The sequence below is a fragment of the Amblyraja radiata genome, chromosome 8 (assembly GCF_010909765.2).
Source record: "Amblyraja radiata isolate CabotCenter1 chromosome 8, sAmbRad1.1.pri, whole genome shotgun sequence".
In the NCBI taxonomy this organism is placed as follows: domain Eukaryota; kingdom Metazoa; phylum Chordata; class Chondrichthyes; order Rajiformes; family Rajidae; genus Amblyraja; species Amblyraja radiata.
The window spans coordinates 58562214-58585999 of record NC_045963.1 but is presented as its reverse complement, the minus strand read 5'-3'; the positions used below and the strand labels follow the sequence as shown (position 1 = coordinate 58585999).

At 42.4% G+C, this 23786-nt stretch overlaps 1 protein-coding gene across 2 annotated transcripts in view; it reads right to left on the bottom strand.

The window, feature by feature from the left end:
* vta1 (vesicle trafficking 1) overlaps positions 1 to 23786 on the bottom strand; it is a 170184-nt gene that overhangs the window by 9481 nt on the left and 136917 nt on the right. For both annotated transcript variants that reach the window (XM_033026004.1, XM_033026005.1), the window contains exon 7: positions 11882 to 11965. In XM_033026004.1, the coding sequence (XP_032881895.1) occupies positions 11915 to 11965 (51 nt within the window). In that variant the 3' untranslated portion in view covers positions 11882 to 11914. The remainder of the gene's footprint in view (positions 1 to 11881; positions 11966 to 23786) is intronic.

Genomic DNA, 23786 nt, shown 5'->3' with positions numbered 1-23786 from the left:
ACATTAAATCTTGTTCTCTAGTTCTTGACTCCTCATCTCTGGGGGGGGGGGGGGGAAAGGCTATGTACATTCACTCTTTCTATGCCCCTCATGATTTTATACACCTCTATAAGATCACCCCTCAGACTCACATGCTTCAAGGAATAAAGTTCCTGCTTGGCTAACCTTTCACTAATACTCAGGCCCTCGAGTCCTGGCAGCATCCAGGCAAATCCTTTCTGCACTCTTTCCAGCTTAATGGCATCTTGACCAAAACCAAATTCAATACTATAACACTTGGAGACAGAGATTGTAGGTTTGCCAACTCTCACGCATTGAGCGTGAGACTCACGCATTTGACGAAATTCTCACGCTCTCACGTTGATGAAAGAAGTTCTCACGCTCAAAAAAAAAAATCTCAAAAAATATATAAATAAATAAATGAAGTCACACTCCTCCACACTCACCAATGAGAATAGTTTTCTGTTGGCAGACAAAAATGCTGGAGAAACTCAGCGGGTGAGGCAGCATCTATGTCTACGTTTGACCCTTCTTCACATTCAAGCATTTCTCCAGCATTTTTATCTACCGCTCTATGGATGCTGCCTCACCCGCATTCACAATCCCGTGCAGTTGGTATGATAGGTGAGACACGGCGGTGGTCCCAGCACCGCCCCCCACCCCGAGGCACCGCTCACACCTCCCACCCTCACCTCTGGCGGCTCTGTGTACGACGGCCGCTCTGTCCACACCGCATGGAGTTTTAACCCCGGCCCGGAGCCAGGAGCGGACAGGGTGAGTGGGGGCGTAGTTGCCGCCTCCAGAGCCGCGGGGATGAATCTCGGGCTAAGGCTCCGCTCCGATGCCCGACCCCCGGATCACTGACCCTCACCTTCCCCGGACACCAGCTGGACACAGAGCACCTGGGCCGGCCCGCATTCCCGGGGAGAGAGAGGAAAATGCTCCCCGGACATCGCCAAGTCTCCGCTCACTCCGGGTGTTGTCGCCGCTTCACTGACACACACTCTCACACACAACCTAACACACACCCTTACACACACACTGGCACACATCTTGATCTGCATGGACAAGTTGGGATGAAGGGCCTGTTTCCATACTGTAAAACTATGACACACTGTAGAAAGGGTGCAATTGCTCTGGAGAGGATTCAGGGTCGAATTATGAACATATTGGCAGGGCTGGAATTTTTTTTTCACTTTGAAGAAAGATTTGATAACTTGGATTGTATTCTCTGCAGCAACGGAGGTGAAGAAAAGACTCAGTTGAGGTGAATAATATTATGAGAATAGGACCCGGTACTAACACCATCAAGTATGCAGATGATACAACGGTGATTGGACTCATCAGCAACAATGTTGATTTGGCCTATAGGGAGGAGGTCCAGCTCCTAGCAGCATGGTGCGCTGACAACAACCTGGCCCTTAACTCCAAGAAGACCAAGGAGCTCATTGTAGACTTCAGAAAGTATAGGGGCGGCACGCACACCCCCATCCACATTAATGGGACGGAGGTGGAAACTGTTTCCAGCTTCAGGTTCCTGGGGGTCAACATCTCCGATGACCTCTCTTGGACCCACAATACCTCAACTCTGGTCAAGAAGGATCACCAGCGTCTCTTCTTCCTGAGGAGAATAAAGAAGGTCCATCTGTCTCCTCAGATTCTGGTGAACTTCTACCGCTGCACCATCGAGAGCATCCTTAACAACTGTATCACAGTATGGTATAGCAACTGCTCTGTCTCCGACCGGAAAGCACTGCAGAGGGTGGTGAATATTGCCCAACGCATCACCGGTTCCTCACTCCTCTCCATTGAGTCTGCGAAGGGCGCTCAACATCGTCAAGGACTGCTCTCACCCCAACCACAGACTGTTTACCCTCCTACCATCCGGGAGGCGCTACAGGTCTCTCCGTTGCCGGACCAGCAGGTCCAGGAACAGCTTCTTCCCTGCGGCTGTTACATTACTCAACACTGTACCTCGGTGATTGTCAATCACCCCCCGCCCCCGGACACTCCTTCCACCAGGAAAAAAATAATTGCACTACCAAGAATGTATACACGTAAATATATTTATTTATTGCTCATATTCTATGTCGCTCTTCTAGGAGTTGCTAACTGCATTTTGTTGTCTCTGTACTGTACACTGCACAATGACAATAAAGTTTGAATCTGAATCTGAATCTGAATCTGAACAAAGAGTGTCGGAAGAAACTGCAGATGGTGGTTTAAACTGCAGAAATTGGAATAACTCAGCAGGACAGGCAGCATCTCTGGAGAGAAAGAATAGGTGATGTTTCAGGTCGAGACCTTCAGACTGAAGAGGTTGAAAACCAGCCATAAAACACAATGACTGGAGGAGATGTGTGTTATCCAACTAAGGGCAGTAATCAGCATCATGTGTTCATCTTTATTGACGTGACACCATAATATATTACAGAAAAAAATAATTTAATGCGGTGTCACGGTGGCGCAGTGGTAGAGTTGATGCCTTGCAGCACCACCGACCCAGATTGGATCCTGACTATGGGTGCAGTCTACAGTATTTGTACATTCTCCTTATGACCACATGTTTTTTTCTGGATATTCCAGTTTCTCCCACATCCGAAAGAAGTGCAGGTTTGTAGGTTAATTGGCTTCTGTAAATTGCCCCTGGCGTGTAGGATACAACAGGTGTATGGTAGATTGTTGGTCGGTGTGGACTTAGTGGCCCAAAGGGCCTGTTTCCATAAATATGTTTTACATATATATCTAATTTTAATTGAACCATATACGGTTGAATATGTGGCATTATTTTCGTCTTGTTTCTATAGTCAAAGGGTAAGGTTGATTGATATATTTGTGCAGAACAGTAATGGAAGTCAGACTCCTCTTGCCGTGTTTCTATGTTTTTGTAGGTATGTTACAAAACTTACCTTCAGCGGCGCTGCAGTTCTGCCACTGGCTGTGTGTGCGACTTTGGCGCCTTTGAGAGGGGGGCGGGTTTAAAATGCCGTTTTCTCCAGCCTGTTGGAATCGATCTTTGTCAGACTGTTTAGCTGCTGCAGAGAAATCGCTCCGCCATTCGTTTTATCGCGTTTTTTTAAATTACCGCTGGATAATTTCAGAGCAGGAGTAAAATAAAAATAGTTTTCTAAAGCCATCAACGCCGACAACGGGACGGATCTCACGTACGGGACAAATGAAGGTAAGCCGTTCATTTTTACATATAAACGTGCTTCTTAGGATGCCTTTAATCAAAATTTCATGTTGTGAAAAGGTGATTTAGGTCCCATACGAACCGGCAGTATTTTTCCTGCCGATATGGGGTTTAAATTCACCGCAAATGCAACGTTCCAATCGATCGCGTTCTACAAAATCCCACTCGCAAGGTGATTAAAATGGCCATTAATTTACGGGAATTAAACACTAAATTCCTTCCATTTGGCCTAAAAATTCATGACAATGAGATTAAAAAATCATGTTATATTGTGAATTCTTGTGTGAATGTTATTTGGACACTTAGGCTATTTAAAAATGTTAACCTTTTCTTAAGAAATGGATAGATGTTTAGATCTAGTAATTGAATTTTGTAATTAGCTACAATTAGGTAACTAACTAATTATATGTTTTAATTTCATCATCTAAGTAAGATTGTTTCATATTTGTTTCAGAATGCTTCAATCTATAATGACTGAAAATTTCATTCAGTTCTCTTAATTTTTAAGAAAGTTATGGGCTTTTGACTGTCCTTGATCACAGCTTTTGAGTTAAGTCAATGGAAAAGCAATAGGGAACAAGATGCTAATTTCCGAGTATGAAAATGGCCATAACTTTTTTTAATACTGAAGATATGAAAGTGAATTAGGTGTCAAATTAAACTTCTTTTTATGCTTTATCTGATGGGATAAATTGCAGGCTTGATTTTTTAAATCTCAAAATTTTGTAACATTGCTAGTTTTTGTTTCTCTCTCTATATATATGCATAGCAGCATGAATTATAATCTGATTTCCATACATGAATATACTAAGGTCATTCATGTGCTGCACCTGTTGATCAGAGCCTGGCTCTACTGTGGAATGTAATAGGGAATATAATTTAGCCTAACCTTATTCATACCTAATCCAATTTGATGCATAAATGTTGGATTCAAGTGTAAGTTAAAAGACTCACTACAGTATGCACCAGATTGCACAATTTCAAGCTGAAAAATGGAAAAGCTCCCTACCGTGGGAGGGGGGGGGGGACACCCCCTTCCCCCCTTGGTCGCTACACTCCGTCGCAATTCCCCACTCTCAACTCCCGCCCAATGTTGGCACCCCTGGGTTTGGGAGTAACCTGGGTGAGTAACAACAGTGCATTTTGTTATTGATATTCATTGCAGCCAGTATGTTTCGATGGTGAATCGAATGAGTGTTTAGGTCGGTGGTCAATTGCTTGGGCTACTTTGTCTTGAATGGTGTCATGCTTCCTATACATTTTGGAACTGTACATCTATACAAGTGGAGAGTTTTCCCAATGTACTCCTGGCAGGAACAACTCCGCCTTTATCTGCTGAAGCCCGAGCCCAGAAGTTTTCTCCTTAAATCCTCTACCTCTGAAGCTCCTTAAATGTACCACATAGAGCACATAATAGACACAAAAATGCTCAGCGGGACAGGCAGCACCTCTGGAGAGAAGGAATGGGTGACAATTCGGGCTGGTCTATGTTTACATCCAAGACATTTATATTATTCACAAACAAGGTCCCAGCATAGATCCCTATGGAACTCCACTGGTTACTTGAGATTTGAGAAATAGCCTTTCCCGAATTGCTGGCAGGATTCTGCAAAATCCCTGACCTACTCTAATCATTATTGTTTGAAATAGTCAGCTGAAATTAAAGAACAGAAAGGAGAATCTTCCTGATTTGTTGTGGTCCGCGAATGATTGCCGTTGCCAAAACAAATCAATGTGGTTGATAGGAAAAGGGAAGGAACTCAACATATTTTTTACTCAACAGTAAGTTTATTGCAACTGGCAAAATCTTTTTTTTGTAAACTTCTATCTCTGGAATCTATTGAGAGACGTTAAGAACCACTGAATAATCCTTTGTTTTCTTTCTACTTTCCCCTTTACTTAGTTGCTGGTGGGAAGAACAACTGTGTCCTCCAGATTACAGAAACACATGACAGTGGACTTTACAACTCACTGCTTTCTCTTCCTCTGCCTCCTCATGAATGAAGGTCAGGGGCAACGTTTGGCAAATTTACAGCTCTTAAAATTAGAACCCAAGTCTTCCTGGTTTGCCTTTTCTTGTGTGGAAAGCGTTTACTAAAATTGATCTTGACTCCTGAATGGACTGGATGCAGACCAGCTGATTCCAAAAATCAAAACTGTAACATGGCAAATTGAACAATAAGGGAACTTTCTCTCAAGTGAAATGGTCCCAGTAATATCTGGTATTACACTGTACCAACAATTCCCATTCCTGGGCTAAATAGAATCAAGATCCCTGGTAAAAGTCCGAAACTCCTGCAATTTTCCTAACAAGCTGAATGTTTGTAAGGAGTGAATGAAATAATCTTCCCAATTTGCCTCCTCTACCCTATATATCTATCTATATCTCTATATTACTAAAACTTTCATCTTGTTTCTATATTTACCCGTTTTTTGTTTGTGCCTTTGTACCTATATTTGGGCAAAAACGGTAGACCATAGCGCTACAATGTTTGCACCACCTTACTCACCATTGTTCTGTGATTTGCAAAAAATAAGTTTTGTTCGGATTGGTTCCATATTTTACAAGTTGTTCACGTTTAAAACTTAAACAAATTACAACAGCGCCTCCACTTGATGTCCTTGACTGGCGTCACAAAGGACAACCAAACGAATCTTCAGCGCGGCCATTTGTACAATCTTTTTTTCCTTGGGACACAACAGCTGCACGGGTAAGTTTCCTTCCATTTACTGCTGCTCCGGGCCCACGGGGAGGGTACCGCGGGGAGGGAGAGGAGCGAGACCCTGAGCAGGTAGGTGTGAGGTCCGGGGTCGGTGAGAGGCCACGTCCGCGACCCGCCCACGGGGAGGGAGAGCAGTGGCACCCGGGGCAAGGACATTTTCATTGTGGGGTGGTGGGATAGGGGGGAGGTGAGGAGTGGGGGAGCAGGGAGGTAAAAGAGTTATGGATGGTGGGAAGGAGTGACTGAGGGTAGGGGGAAGGAGAGGGGGAGCGGTGAGGGAGGGAGAGGAGGAGAGAGGAAAGAAGATTCAGGGTGAAGAGGTGGGGGAGGGAGTGCTGGGGGATGAGGGGGAATGGAGAAGGATAGGGGTAAGAAGAGGGATGACAACGTAATGGAGGAGAGGAGGAGGAAGAGAGGAGGGGAGGGAGGGGGTCAGGGGAGGAAGCAGAGGAGGGTTGATGGAGGATAGGGAGAGGGAGGATAATGAAGGACGGAAGAGGGATGTATTTTATTTTTTACAAATTATTGCCATGTCAGCACAGTTGGGGGCTATGGGTGAATGGTGGAATATTGCATTGGGGGACCAGCCCTCTATACTAGACCAAACGGGTCCCACTTGGTCTAGTATATATTACTAAAATTCTCATCTTGTTTGTTTCTATGTCTGTCTGTCTGTGTGTATATGTGTCTGTGATGTCCTGAATTATGCCAAAAAGGTACACGATAGCGCTACAATTTTTGCCCCACCTTACTCACTATTGTCCTGTGGTGTGTTGTATCAAGTTTTGTTCAGATTAATGGTATATTTTGCAAGTTATTGACATTTTTAACTTTACAAAACCCCACTTTGAAAAAATCTCTTCCATCTGCACTGGCAGTTAGCAGCTATGACATGGGATCTTATTTATATAAACTGCCCGTCAGCAGTGTCCCACCCCACAATGACATCACAATGGGATCTCATTTACATTAAAAAAATAATATTTAAAAAAAAGCTGCCCATCAGCATTGTTACAGCCCACAATGATATCAAGGGGGTAGGGAGGGGAGAGGGGTAATGAAGGGAGTGAGCGAGGGTAGGGGAATGGAGAGGGAGGGAGAGGTGAGGGAGGGAGAGGGGGAGGGGAAGGGAGGAGGAGCGAGGAAAGAAGAGGGAGGGTGAAGAAGTGTTGAGTATGAGGGGAAATGGAGGAGGATAGGGGTAGGAAGAGGGATGGCGAGACGCACTTGGGGAGGGTTGCCGTGACTCGCGTCGCAAAGGAGATCTCTGGCTTCACAACGGGAACCAGTCAGCCGCATGGGGAGCAGGGAAATAGAGGGAGAGGAGGGGGATAGGGAGGGGAGTGGGGTTATGGAGCGAGGGAGGGAGGGAGTGACTGAAGGTAGAGGAAAGGAGAGGGAGGGAGAGGTGAGGGAGGGAGTGGGGGGCAGGAGGAGGAGAGGGGAAAGAAGAGGGAGGTTCAAGAGGTGGGGGAGGGAGTGCTGGGGGATGAGGGGGAATGGAGGAGGATAGGGGTAGGAAGAGGGATGGCAAAGCGCAGTTGGGGGAGGGTTGCCATGATATGCGTCACAACGGGAACCCGTCAGTCACACCTGCGCAGTTGGGGGCTATGGGTGAGTGGTGGAATATTGCGTTTTGGGACCAGCCCTCCTGTGTGACAGGAACCCAATGGGTCCCACTTGGTCTAGTTTCTAATAAAAGTTACCTTAAGCTCAACGAAGGTCACCTCATCTTCCACCTAGAACATCAAATATCTCCCAATCTAACAACTCTATTTCAGATTTCCAGCATACTTTCGTTAACTTTGTATTATCATTCTCCTTTTGTTAGTTTACATGTATTGGTCATTGTTTATTAGAATCACAAACAATTGTTGACACTGGAAGAGATTTGGTGCAACTACCCACTTTAACCCTTCCTGCCTTCTGCTGTCTCACAGACTTTTCCTTCAGTTCTCATCTCCCCCTTTTTTTCTGCATTTTAAAAACTGTTTTTCTCTAACTTCTTCCAGCTCTTATAAAATACATTGGACTTTAATTGTTAAATCTGGTATGGTCTCCCCACAGATACTGTTTGACTGGCTGAATATTTCTTGAGTTTCAAAAGACATTATAAAACTTGGTGTATAGACTGACTGTAACTCTTTTTGTTTCTCCAAGCAATAAACTTTTCAGGATTCATTTCCTCCACACTTAGGTGCATCTGTTTTCTATCAGACTGGTTTTCAGTAAATGCAACGGTTGGCATAGTTTTTCGTTGAGGTGCTGATATTTCCATTTATTGTTAATAATGTCTCTGAGGCACCAGTGGTCTGACTGATCTCCATCCAGATTGAGGTGACTGAAAAATTACAGCCCCTAAAGGGAATAGAGAAAGAAAGTGTGCAGGGAGCAGAGTTAATTATGTATATTAAAAGTATGGAGCAGGCACAGAGTCTGATGCCATTGACCAAGGCAGAACTGAATGGATTATATGCAACCCTCACAATGGGAAAATATGAACCTCATGTGAATAAATCTTGCCATGCAATTATAATATGAGGAAAATAAAGCAGATGTATATGGAACAGAACAAAAGACCAACTAATATTTTGGTTGGGATCTCGCTTATGCCAAAGATTTATTCAGCACAAAAATTGGCGCTTTCGGCCCCTACTGACCAAGATGCCCCAAGTTAGTCCCATTTTCTCAGGCCTGGCCCATATCCTTCCAAATCTTCCCTGTCCATGTACCTTACCTATCTAATGCATCTTAAAGGTAGACAGAAATGCTGGAGAAACGCAGCAGGTGAGGCAGCATCTATGGAGCGAAGGAAATAGGCAACGTTTCGGGTCAAGACCCTTCTTCAGACAGATGCTGCCATAGATGCTGCCTCACCCACTGAGATTCTCCAGTATTTTTATCTACCTTCGATTTTCCAGCATCTGAAGTTTCTTCAGATGCTGGAAACATAATGCGTCTTAAATGTTTTTTATTGTACCTGCCTCAATATTTCCTCTGGTAGCTCGTTCACTCTCTGTGTGAAAATGTTGACCCTCTGGTTCCTATTAAATTCTTCCTTTCTCACTTTAAACCTATGTCCTCTAGTTCTTGATTCCCCAACCCTAGGAAAAAGAATCTTTGCATTCAACCTATCTTTCCTCTCATAATACTATACACCTCTATAAGATCACCCCTCAGTTTCGTATGCTCCATTGAAAAGTGCTAGCCTGCTCACCCTTTCCCTACAACTCAGTTCTTCAAGATCTGACATAAATCTCCTCTGCACTATTTTATCAGCATCATGGCTTCTTTCCTATGACAAATCTCTACTTTTGAAATATTTTCCAGAATGTAACCCCTTCACTTAGTTTTCAGTTAACCTCTTAATCTCAACAGAATTCAATGACATCTTCAACCTCTCACTTCAACAGTCTCCATCGGCTTCAAAAAAACCTTTATCTTTCCAGTTCTAAAGAAAAAGAAAGTGACCTATCTCATTGACCATTGCCCGGTCACTCTAACATCAAGCAAAAGAAGTGTTTTGAAAGACTGGTAGTAGCCTACATTTGCACCAGTCTTCCGGACATTCTAGATGTCCTGCAATCTGCATACATAGAAAACATAGAGGCCCTTTGAACCCATTCAATATGAGCATGGCTGATCATCTAAAATCAGTACCCCTTGATTCCTTTAGCGCCAAGAACTAAATCTAACTCTCTCTTGAAAACATCCAGCGAATTGGCCTCCACTGCTTTCTGTGGCAGATAATTCCACAGATTCACAACTCTCTGGGTGAAAAAGTTTTTCCTCATCTCAGTCCTAAATGGCTTTCCCCTTATTCTTAACCTGTGACCCCTGGTTCTGTATTTCCCCAACATCAGGAAAATGTTTCCTGCATCTAGCCTGTCCAATCCTTTAAGAATTTTATATGTTTCTATAAGATCTTCTCTCATCCTTCTAAATTCTAGTGAATACAAGCCCAGTCGACCCATTCTTTCATCATATGTCAGTCCCGCCATCCCGGGAATTAACCTGGTGATCCTACGCTGCACTCCTTCAACAGCAATAATGTCCTTCCTCAAATTAAGAGACCAAAACTGGACACAATACCCCAGGTGTGGTCTCACCAGGGCCCTGTACAACTGCAATAGGACCTCCTTGCTCCTAAACTCAAATCCTCTCGCAATGAAGGCCAACATGCCATTAGCTTCCTTCACTGCCCGCTGTACTTGTATGCTTACTTTCAGTGACTGATGTACAAGCACACCCAGGTCTCATTGCACCTCCCCTTTTCCTAATCTGACACCATTCAGATAATAATCTGCCTTCCTGTTCTTGCCATCAAAGTAGATAACCTCACATTTATCCACATTATACTGCATCTGCCATGCATCTGCCCACTCACCCAACCTATCCAAGTCACCCTGCAGCCTCATAGCATCCTCCTCGCAGCTCACACTACCACCCAACTTTGTGTCACCCACAAACCTGGAGATGTCACATTTAATTCCCATCCTCAAAAAATTCCAGAAGATTAGTCAAGCAAGATTTCCTCTTCATAAATCCATGCTGATTGAATGATCCTGTCACTGCTTTCCAAATGCGCTGCTATAACATCTTTAATAATCGACTCAAGCATCTTCCCCACTTCCGATGTAAGGCTAACTGGTCTAGAATTCCCATATTTCTCTTTCCCTCCTTTCGTAAAAAGTGGAGTTACATTAGCTACCCTCCAGTCCACAAGAACTGATCTAGAGTCGAGAGAACATTGGAAAATGATCATAAATGCATCCACGATTTCTCGGGCCACCTCCTTGAGTACTCTGGGATGCAGACCACCAAGCCCAGGGGATTTATATGCCTTCAGTCCCAACAGTTTACCTAACAGCATTTCCTGACTAATGTGGATTCCCTTCAGTTCCTCCCTCCCACTATATCTTCCTTAGTGAAGACAGAACCAAAGTACTCGTTTAACTGTTCTGCCATTTCCTTGTTTCTCATTATGAATTCACCCGTCTCTGACTATGAGGGACCTACATTTGTCTTCACTAATCTATTCCTATTACATATCGAAAGAAGCTTTTACAGTCAGTTTTTATATTCCGTGCAAGCTTTCTTTCATGCTCTTTTACCCCTCTTAATTAACCCCTTTGTCCTCCTCTGTTTAGTTCTAAATTTCTCCCAGTCCTCCGGTTTGCTGCTTCCCCTGGCCAATTTATATGCCGCTTCCTTAGATTTAACACTAGAGCACTGGAGGAAAGCCATGCAATTATGGACATAACACAAACTCCACTTGGGCAGCAATCCCACAGCCTTTACCCCAAATGGTAAGGGCAGCGGGCACATGAAAACTATATCCTGTGGGTTCTTTCTTAAACATGATGCCATACTGACTAAGAAATATATATCACTGGTCCTTTATCATCGTTAGGCCTAAATCCTATCCAATAGCACAATGTGAGTATGTTCATCAGAAGTTCTGTGGTGATTCAGGAAGATGCCTCACTACCTCCAAGGAATTAGGGATGGGCAAGAAATGCTGACCTTGCCAGCAATGCCCAGATCCCAAAAATGAATACAAAAGGAAAATTCAAATTTTGGTTATTTGGATGTATTGGCTTTTACTCTCACTAACTTCAAATGCACTATATTACCTCTCATCTCTGTATAACATGACCCCTTATGTTATATTCAATTTTTTTTACTGTTGTCTACCCTCTTTGGTTTTCCATAGCTTTGGCATGCTGTATCCACAACTGGCTTCAGAGAAGATTACGCTTTTGGCTTCCAGAACATTTACTTTTGCTGTCCGACTGACATGACATCGCCATTAACTGTTCTGAATGATTAGTTTACGTTACTGTGTGTTCAGTTCCAGCACTTGATCCTCATTATAATCTGGCACAGAATCAGAACATTGCATCTTGTTGTGCAGTACCAATTATCTAATAACGTAAAAAGTTGGAAGAGTTTAAAATCTTACCCTGAGACGCTATGCTGTACAGTGATGGGTCAATTATTGGTATGCTCTGAGGTCCTGGCTGTATTGTCGGGGTACTGGGCAACACTGCAAAACAAATAAACGGAAAGCATGACTTAAGTGATAGCAAACCAATGTAGCAGCTTGAAGGATGAGGGTTCATACAGACATTTCTAGCCTCTCTCATAAAAGTCAATGATTTAAGGGGCTTTCGAGTGTTCCATAAAGGAGATCCGAGTTTCCAATCTAATTAAGTTATACCACTTATTCTTCACAATGCAATTTGGCTATATCATACTACTAATGTTGCTTAAAATCACTCCAATTTTAAAGATTATGAAACCTTGCAAAAAACATTATCAGTTACACAAAAATACATTTTTCCAGTTATAGATTTCTCTAAAGTGAGCAGGGAACATTTCATTTTAAAAAAAGACATGTAATTCAGCCCTCCACATAATCATTCTTTAGTTTTTACAAGAAAACATTCCTTACTGCGAGCTTAGGTGGCTCAGAAATATTTTGGACTTTCCTTATTAAGCAGCATTAGTCAATGCAAAAGGATACACCAACTTTATCCACACTGTTGAAAAACAAGTAACAGCAGTCCTGAAGGTATTAATTAACCCCTGATTCTGTCAATGAAAACACCAAGAATAACATTCACGCCCTAAGGTGCATGTACATAAGCAGCATAATAGTGCATCTCCCAAAACAGTTTCTATTTGTAAGTAGGAGAAAGTTTGCTAAGAAAATTTGCTAAGAAGATTATTTGCTTTATTCCTTCATTTGATCTCTATTTGATCCTATTTTTTCCTTCATTTGATCTCTAATTCCCATTATTCCTAAAAAAAAAAAGCAATTTTCAGCAGTAGCCCCTCCCCCAAAGCAAAATTGGCTTTCTGGAGAAACAAGTGACAGTTAAGTGCTGGAATCGGGAGAGAAAACAAAAAACACTGCTTAAAATGTCCCCGTCATTTCTATATTTTAGCCAGCTCAACACCATTTTCCCGATGAAGACTCCCCACCTTAAATGATGGCACATCCCTTTTGTGTCCACAGATGCTGCTTGTATCATTGAGTTCTTCCAGCGATTTTTGTAACATTTGGCTGTTATTTTTATTACAATCTACTGGAAATTATACGTGTAGATAGGATCAATATTTAACAGGCAACCATTTAACTCTCCACCACTGATGAATGTATGGAAAATGCCCAAAATCGCATAAGAAAAAAACCACATTAAGCCATGTAAGTAATAAAGTACTGGTGAGATCACTGTACATGATTTTAAAGAGAATTTGATGATCTTCCCTTTAAAAGGATGAGAAGAGAAAGAGACAGGGGCACAGAGAGGTAATTCCAGAGCCAATAGTCCATCTAGCTGCGATGTTGCTTCAGGTATTGTGATGATGACTGGGATGCACAGAAGGGCATAACTGGTGGTATACATAGTTATCTAAAAAGTTCAAAGAGTGGAAATATTAAGGAAATAATGGTAAAACCATTAGGGGTTAGATCATGAAAGATTTTCAAAACAAGTTTTTGATTCACACACATACAGAGAATTGTACCAGGAAATATAAATTCAGAAATGACCTCACATTTAGCAAAATCATAGAAACATAGAAAATAGGTGCAGGAGTAGGCCATTCGGCCCTTCGAGTCTGCACCGCCATTCAATATGATCATGGCTGATCATCCAACTCGGTATCCCATACCTGCCTTCTCTCCATACCCCCTGATCCCTTTAGCCACAAGGGCCACATCTAACTCCCTCTTAAATATAGTCCAATCCAATCCAACTTTATTTGTTAAGCACTTTAAGACAACCAATGTTGACCAAAGTGCTGTACAGAAGAAAAACAAGACATCATAAACAGACAACATAACAGAACATAACATAACAGCTCACATAAGGCGCATAAATCACATATGAAATACAACAATAAATCAAAAGACATAAAACATGAGTAAAAATAATAGCCATGCAATAAGCAAACAAAATAAGAACCCAATCAAGCAAATAAAGTCGACATCTTACTGTGTATCAAAGGCCACGGAGAAGAGATGTGTTTTAAGAAGAGATTTAAAAACAGACAGAGAAGAGGCCTGTTTAATGTGGAGAGGCAGTTAGTTCCATAATTTGGGTGCCGACACAGCAAAGGCACGGTCCCCTCTGAGCTTCCGCTTAGTTTTAGGCCCACTCAGGAGCAGCTGATTATCTGACCTGAGAGAGCGAGCGGGTGTATAATGGTGTAGAAGCTCAGATAGGTAGGGCGGGGCAAGACCATTTATGGATTTAAAAGCAAATAAAATAATTTTAAAATGGATCCTAAATTGGATAGGCAACCAGTGGAGTGAGGCTAAAATGTGCGAAATGTGCTCATGTTTACGTGTGCCAGTTAAAAGACGTACAGCTGCATTCTGTACCATCTGGAGACGGGCGATGGAGGACCCACTAACCCCCACATACAGTGCATTGCAGTAATCCAGCCGAGTGGTAACAAAGGCGTGGATTACCGTCTCAAAGTGCTGCCTTGACAGAATTGGCTTTATTTTGGCCAGCTGCCTCAAATGGAAAAAGCTTGATTTAACAACAGCCTTGATCTGACTGTCAAATTTAAGCTCAGGGTCCAATTTAACCCCTAGGTTTGTGATGATTGGTTTGATATACTGGGCCATTGGATTGGATTAAATATAGTCAATGAACTGGCCTCAACTACCTTCTGTGGCGGAGAATTCCACAGATTCACCACTCTCTGTGTAAAAAATCAAGGCAATAGATGCAATATTTACTAATACTACACTAGGATGCAGTGGGTTAATACTACGTCTGGAGAAAGCAAATCATTTTCATCCAAATCTAAATGTCGCTGCTCCAGAATGAGGTTTTGTTTTCTTGCCCATTGGTGGAACTTATCTGTTTTTAGTTTCTCCTGTTCCTTTTACTTTTTTAAAATATATGAATAACATGACAGGAAATTACAGCAAAGGGAGTCCCTGTACAAAATGAATACAAAAGAACCACTGGGAGTACTGAAAAATTCTGGAAAGTCTTATTGTGATGATAAAAGATTACTTTCCATTGCCTAACCAAGCTGGAGCAATAGAACTTCAAGTCACTAACTGCATCTCAACCTGTTCATGAGGTTCTCACTGGCCTTGTTCATAAAGAGTTCCATCTAAGGAATTTGGAAATTTAGTTGAAAAATATATTCATGCTTTAATGATGCCAGTGTGCTGCATCTTACGTTAATATATGGACATCAAACAAACCCAAGGTAACCATGTCAAAGACTGCAAGGATAACTAGAGATGAGAGCCAGTGCCAATGGCTAGCTGTTCTACTGGGATGTTCCACATTGCTCAATGCACTGTGACACGATGGAATCAAATGCATTTCAATATCTGGACTGAAAGGAATGCCAGTACAAAGCAGCATTTCCCCCCCTAAAATCGTCCCATTTGGCTTGCAAAGGACATTCAACAAGCTGTGTTTGGGTTTACTTTCAAAGCCCCAAATGGAAGACTGCCTCAAGTCAGAACAGGAGATGGTCAAATCTGCCAATTACTAATTTTGCTGGTCTTCTTTCAAATGACGAGGACTCTGCATCACAGCTAGTTCTCAGGAGACATCCTCTCCAATTACAAATGGAGAATCGTGTACAGGCATGATGATCACAATGCAAGCCTACATGCCAATATTCCTCGTCAAAATTTAAACCCTGATGGGAAGAATAATTCTTCTGAGAAACATACCATAGAATTTTCTTCACAGATGGATAAAATATTGAAAGCAGAATTTGCAACAGATGTAAAGAATTTTCCATCAGGTCATTTGCCTGAGGCGTAAACCCTCTTTCTTACTGCACAGATGCTGCTTCTGTTTTACTTCACTCAAATAATTTTCCACTCTTCCGAGAATATGTTTATCTGGGTTTTGAATCAGTGGAGAGCTCGGCCATAATTAGATCAGCCATAATCATTGGTCATTAGATCATTATCAATGATTTGGGCATCGTTGGCAAGACCAGCATTTAATGGCCATCACAAATTGCCTGAGCAAGTTGTGGTGAGCAGACTTTGCGGTGCTACAGCTCTTCTATTGAAAGTGCTTCCAACAGAGCTGTTGGGTAAACAGTTTCAGGTTATAGACTAAGCAATGATAAAGGACTCATGATGTACTTTTAAATCAACATGGTGTGAGATCAGAGCAAAAAATAAAGTGCTGGTGAAACTCAGCGGGTCAGGTAGCATTTGTGGAGGGAATGAACAGATGACGTTTGAGGTCGGGACTCTTCTTCAGACGGATGGACGAGGGAGGAGAAAGTTGGAAAAGAGAGACAGGGCAGGGCAACACCTGGCAAGTGATGTGGATTCAGGAGGGGATGATTGATAGATGGGTGGAAATTGTAAAAGGCTAAATGGTGAAAAGGAGACAAAAGGATGTCAGATAAGGAAAGAAGAGGAGTGAAGCATATAGCCGGAGAATTCAATGCTCATACAGTTGGGTTGTAAGCTACCAAGTGAGATATGAGGTGCCGTTCTTCCAGTTTGTGCATGGCCTCATTCTGGCAATGGAGGAGGCCAAGAACAGAAAGGTTGATATGGGAATAGGAATGGGAGCCAAAATGTTTTGTAACCAGGTGTTCTAGCAGGCTGGGTGGCAGGGGATGAGCGAACCCAAGGAATTGCACAGACAGTTGTCTCTACGGAAAGCTGAAAGAGGTGGGAATGGGAAGATGTAACTGATAATGGAATCATGTTGAAGGTGGCAGAAATATTGTGAAAATGATATGTTGGATACAGAGGCTGGTACTGTAAAAGGTGAGGACCAGAAAATGTTTATTCTTGTTCCGTCAGAGGGAAGAGGGAGTGAGCGTAAAAATGCGGAAACATAGTAGACGGGACACAGTTGAGGGCTCCAACTACAACAGCTGAGGAAACCATATTTCGGATATCTCAAATGTCCCGGAGTAAAAAGCCTCTTCTTAGTAGCAGATGCTGCAGGAAAGATGATAAAATTCAGACTAAAGGATGGCCTTCTTGCAAAGAGGCAGGATGGGAAGAGGTGTAGTCAAGCTTGCTCAAGCGAGTCAATAGGTTTGTTACAGCCATCAGTAGATAGGTTGTCCCTTGTGATGGAGACAGAATAATTGAGGAGTGCAATTTTATGGGAACTGCTTGCATGAGATTCCCATGTACCTGCCTGCCTTAGTGATAGAAGTCAAAGGTTAGCTGGTGCAGAGTGAATAGCCAGCTATAGTAAGTAAGAATTGTAATTGCAGTTGATTGTGTAGCCAGTACACACTGCAGCCACTGTACATGATTGGTTGAAGGAAACAACATTGATAGGATGACAATAAAGTTGGGCTGCTATGCATTGGTTGACGTTAAGCTTAAGAGTTGGTCCTGCATTTATCTAGGTAAGTGGAAAATATTCCATCATACTGCTGCTTTCTGCTTGCAAATAGTGCAAATGTCTTCAGGGAGTCAGGAGGCGAAACAGGCAATGCAGGATATCTGGCCTCTGACTCTTCTTGTATGCATGGTGTTTATTTGTTTCGTCCAGTTGAGTTTCTGTGAATGGCGACATTCCTGTCTGCCTCCCCCCTACTCCCTCTCTGCCACTAATTAATTCCAAATGTAGGTATATAGTTGTTTAGACGGTCATTGCCTGGTGCATGTATGACACAATATTACTTGCAATATGGGGTGGAAGATTGCAACCTTCACATGGTCTGCCCCGTTTCGACGAATGCAATCAACCCGGCGTGCACAATCAAATAAGATCAAATAGAACAAGTTGTCCTGCAACTTTAGGCTGTGCACGCCATACGCAAGAAGAAGAAGACTTGCAATATCACCATGCCCTTGTCAATTATCACCTATAAATGGTGAATTGAAGAGACAAAGTCTTTGATGTTCCACCGTTTACCATAGGCCAAAGATTAATGAAGGAATATTACAGATTGCAATAATGTGCTAGAGCAGATAATTTCCTTTCCCCTTACTCCCAGATGAAAGAAAGGTCTCGACCAGAAACGTCATCTATTCTTTTCCTCCAGAGATGTTGCCTGACCCGCTGAGTTACCCAAGCTTCTAGTGCCTTGATTTCGCTGAATGTGAGGCTATTTCTGAATTTATATTTCCTGGTACAATTCTCTGTATGTGTGTGAATTCAAAAACTTGTTTTGAAAATCTTTCATGATCTAACCCCTAATGGTCTTACCATTATTTCCTTAATATTTCAACTCTTTGAACTTTTTAGATAACTATGTAAACCTACAGTTATACCCTTCTGTGCATCCCAGTCATCATCACAATACCTGAAGCAACATCGCAGCCAAGTGGACTATTGGCTCTGGAATTACCTCTCTGTACCCCTGCTCTTCTCTTCTCATCCTTTAAAAGAGAAGATCATCAAATTATCTTTAAAACATGTAGTGATCTCACCAGTACTTTATTACTTACATCCGCAGTTCCTTCCTACACAATTAAACAGTAATGTTTGTTGAATTGGAAAATCCACCTAGAGAGTTCTGCCAATTAATTCTTACTATTTTGCTGTGAGACGTTGCTATTGTTGTCGCTAATTTGACAGAATGTACCAGGGAACCCAATTTATTGTAATTATGACAGGAAATAATTCCCCCGTGAGTTTTGCAATATTTTGTTCTGATGGAAAACATTAAAGTATCTAACAAAAAAGTTTGCTGTTGGAACAAACAAAGAGCTGATTAATACAAATGATAAGTTCAATTACCTGTATTCATATAGCTTGGGGAGGCGCATTATGGTGGTACTCTGGCCCCCGATTACAGAGACCCAAGCTCATAATCTCACTGAGGTACTAATACAAACAAAATTAAGGCTCTGGCTGACTAAATCAATAAAAAGGATACCACAGCATAGGAGCCAAGTTTTGGCTACCACATATTTGTCAGCACAGGCTTACTCCTGCCAACACATGGATTAGATCAGGCTCTTACCCATTACCTCCGTCTTTTCCCCTATCAACCCAGTCACTTTACTCAACCTCTATCACCTTTGATATTCTTCATTCATAAATCTCTTCTTGAGATCTCTGGCTCCTTAACCCATGAGTAATTCTCTCTTTTTCTTTTCTTCCCTGCACTGGGCATCCCTCTTCTACCTCCTAACTCTGGCCTCTGCTCCTTCCCTCTCTATCTTCTTTCCCCCTCAACAAACATCTCTCACCCCACTGAGGCGTCACGTTGAGTCAAGTGCCATATGCCCAAGGTGAGAAGAGATACGGTACAATGAAAATCTTGCTTGAAGCAGCATCACAGGCACATAGACTCAGGCAAACATTAAAAATACAGAAACTATACATAATATTCTGTTTGTCAGTAAAAAAAAACAATTGTGAAAAAAATGACATTAGTCAAAATATAATTAGGACAAAAAACAAGTTTACGTTGGCCTGTAGTGCTCAGTTGCTGAGGTAGGATTAGGATTGTAGAGGTTAGTTCAAGAACCATTGTTGTAAGAAAGTAGCCGTTTCTGAATCTGGTGGTGTGCGATTTTTAGATTCTGTACCTCCTGCCCGATGGTAACAGCGAGACGCAAGAAGGGCCGGGATGTTGGGAATTTTTGATGACAGATACTGCCTTGAGATGTAGATGCTTTTGATGGAGGGGAGAGCAGCTCCCATGTTGGACTGGGCTGAATATACCACTCTTGCAGCCTCTTGCTCTCCTGTGTGTGAAATGCACCAGACCTGGTCATACCAGGTCAGGCAGCATCTCTGGAGGACATACCGTGCCCTCCATAATGTTTGGGACAAAGACCCATCATTTATTTAATTGCCTCTGTACTCCACAAACTTAAATTTGTAATAGAAAAAAATCACATGTGGTTAAAGTGCACATTGTCAGATTTTATTAAAGGGTATTTTGATACATTTTGGTTTCGGGTTGGGATGCTTCTTCAAATAGTCTGAAGAACACTTAAATCTGCTGGTGACAATAATTTATATTAAGTTAAAACATAACTGAATGATATTGGAAATGTCCAGGCGATGAAAAGTTGCTATATCACTGCTTGTCTTTTTACTGACCCCATCAATAGGGCAGAATTATAGAGCTGCACAGCTCTATGATCTTTTACACCTCAATAAGGTCACCCCTCAGCCTCCTAGGCTTCAAAGAAAAATGTCCCAGCCTATCTAACCTCACCCTATAATTCAATTTCGCAAGCCAAGGTTATGTCCTGGAGAATCTCTTTTGTATCCTTTCCAACTTAATGACATCCTTCCTACAGTTGGGCGACTATAACCCACCAGCGTGATCTCACCAATGACCCGTATATCTGTATCATGAAGTCCCAACTTTTATACTCAATACCCGTCCTAATGAAGGCAAGTGTGTCAAAAGCCTTCTTCACCACACTGTCCACCGGATAGCAAGACAGAGAAAGGAGAGTCAGTAGATGTTGTTTACTTAAGGGCCTGTCCCACTTGGGCGTCATTTGCGCATCACGCGTCGTGACGCGTAAATTATGTCACGTAAATGATGCGCAAATGACGCCCAAGTGGGATAGGCCCTTTAGATTTTCAGAGAGCCTTTGATAAGATGCCACACGTTAGGCTACTTAGGAAGATGAGAGCCCATGGTATCAAAGGGCAGATACTACCATGGATAGCAGGTTAGCCAGATGGCAGAAGACAAAGAGTGGCAATAAAGGGGGCTTTTACTGGTTGTCTGTGCCTGTGACTAGTGGAGCTACTCTTTATGTTGTTTATTAATGATTTGGACGAGGGGATTGAAGGCTTTGTGGCAGAGGTTACGGGTGATACGAAAATGAGTAGAGGGGCAGGTAGTGTAGAAAAAGCAGGGACTCTGCACAAGGACTTGGTCAGGTTGGGAGAGTGGGCAGAGAAGTGGCAGATAGAATATTGTGTACCAAAGTGTGGAGTCATGCATTTTGGTAGAAGGAATAAAGGCGTAGATTATTTTCTAAATGGGGTGAAAATTCAGAAATCAGAGGTGCAAAGGGACTTGCGAGAGCTGGTGCAGGATTCCCAAAAAGTTAATCTGCAAGTCGAATCGGTAGTAAAGAAAGCAAACTCAATGCTAGTATTTATTTCAAGAGGGCTTGTATACAAAAACAGTGATGTAATGTTGAGGCTCAATAAGGCGCTGGTAAGGCCGTATTTAGAATATTATGAGCAATTTTGGACACCATGTCTGAGGAAGGATGTGCTGAGGAGGTTTACACGAATGATCCCAGGAATGAGTACATTAACATTAATGAGTACATTAATGATAAGAACTTGACGACACTGGGCCTGTACTTGCTGGTGTTTAGAAGAATGGGGGGGGGGGGGACCTCATTAAAACATACAGAATAGTGAAAGGCTTGGATAGAGTGGATGTGGAGAGGATGCTTCCATTAGTGGGAGAGTCTACAACTAGAGGTCAGCCTCAGACTTAAAGGATGTTCTTCCAGAAAGGAGATTAGGAGAAATTTCATTAGTCAGAGGGTGGTGAATCTGTGGAATTCTTTGCCACAGAAGGCTGTAGAGGCTAGGTCAGCGAATATTTTTAAGGCAGAGACAGATAGATTCTAGATTAGTGAAGGTGTCAGAGGTTATGGGGAGAAGGCAGGAGAATGGGGTTAGAAGGGAGAGATAGAACAGCCATGATTGAATGGCAGAGTAGACTTGATGGGCCGAATGGCCTTCTTCTACTATTCCGTATGACTACAAATTTAGGGAACCATGCACCTTTAGTCTCAGATTTATGTGTTTTGCTACATTTTCCAGGGTTCTAACATTACTGTGCAAAGTCTGGTTTGATATACCAAAGTGCAACACAACGCTTAACACTTGTCAGGGTTAAATTCCATTTATTATTCCTTGGCATACCTTCCCATTTGATTTAGAACTTGTTGTAAAATTAGCTATCTTTCCTCTTTGATAACTGTACCACCAATTTTGGTGTAATCTGCTAATTTAATAATGTTATCACATTGTCATCCAAACCGCTAATGTAGATAACAAACAGCAGTGGACGCACTATACTTGATGGATGGCTCGTTTAAGAATGCTTGCTGCATTTTCTCAAATACAAATTTCTCAGAATGCATAATGTACCAAGAAGCTTTATGCCCACTCAGCAGAAAAGTTGCAATGTTGTATCACTCTCAGCTGAACACAATATTGCAAAGTGCAGACACAAGCCGCATTGTCTGAATGGATGACCTACTCCAAGAAATATGACTATTTTATAATAGCAGTCAACTTTGTACAGCAAATTGCGAGCTTTCTTCACATGGTTAACACAACATATAGCAGCGTATGTGAGGGGAGAGGGGAAAACAGTGCAGTCCATTCCTCTATTCTGAGTCAGCCTATTTCAAATTATTGATGATTAAGCATGTTATGTAGTGCTCAATTTTCAATTTGCTGTGTGTGTACACATACTCACTTCAAACTAACCAGGGAAAAGCAAAGGTTTGCATTCTCAGGAGATCATATCAGGCATATAACCAATTTAAACAAGGGAAGAATGAAGTAAAAGCTAGAGTAAACTCTCAGTCCCATTTCTGATAATACAGTTGATTGCTGGCAGATGGCAAGAATTACATCATAGATTTTCAAACTGGGATCCCCTGATGTGAGCGGGAATTAAAGAATTTTGCTGACTTGAAACTAAGTTGCCCACATGGTGCACCTTTAACCCTCATAGATGGCTACACCCACTAAACGTTGCCTGCATCTGATAGTTTTGTATGTGTATCCATTATTAACTTTGTCTGAATGCATCTTGTGTGGACCTCGCTACTTCTGTTTCCCTTAGTTTAACAATGCATATTCCCTGCAACTATTTTTTTCCTTGTTAGCTGGTCATGTTTCCTTTGAAACTAGGATAGATGGGTCAGAGTTGTCTTTAATTCAAAGGGAGGAGTGTTAAGGCCCTGTCCCACTTAGGCTATTTTTAGGCGACTGCCATAGTCGTAGCAGGTCGCTGAAAAAACAGTGATTGGACCCCCTTCGACATAAAATTTTGAAATAGAATCATTACTTTAACAAAAAAAAAAAGTCAGCACCAGCGACAACCTATGTCACATGGCGACAATGTACATTAAACCTGGCGACAACCTACGTTAACCTGGTGACAACTATGACAGCACCTACGTCAGGAGAAGTCAAACTACGCTCATTGGCGTCAAACCCACTGTCGCCGACTGTCTCCGAAAATTTGTCAACATGTTGAAAATCCAGTGGCGACCAGAAAGACACTACGACTCTTTGGGCGACTGAGGAGACTGAGGAGACTACTCACAACCATACAGGCGACGCCTCGGCGACCATGTGGCGACAGTCTAGTCGCCTGTAGTCGCCTAAAAAATAGCCTAAGTGGGATAGGCCCTTAACTTTTGTAGTTAATATAGCGATGATTCTTTATAGCACTTTAGGTTTTTCTGTCTGATGATCCTAGATAATAATAATAATAATGGATCGGATTTATATAGCGCCTTTCTAATACTCAAGGCGCTTTACATCGCATTATTCATTCACTCCTCAGTCACACTCGGTGGTGGTAAGCTACTTCTGTAGCCACAGCTGCCCTGGGGCAGACTGACGGAAGCGTGGCTGCCATTCTGCGCCTACGGCCCCTCCGACCACCACCAATCACTCACACACATTCACACACAGGCAAAGGTGGGTGAAGTGTCTTGCCCAAGGACACAACGACAGTATGCACTCCAAGCGGGATTCGAACCGGCCACCTTCCGGTCGCCAGCCGAACACTTAGCCCATTGTGCCATCTGTCGTCCCGAGATACATATCCTTGCTGTACTTTAACTTGTACAAGCGTACCTGTTGTACTTATGTGTGGCATAATTGTACTTAGGTATAGTGTGGTTTGACTGG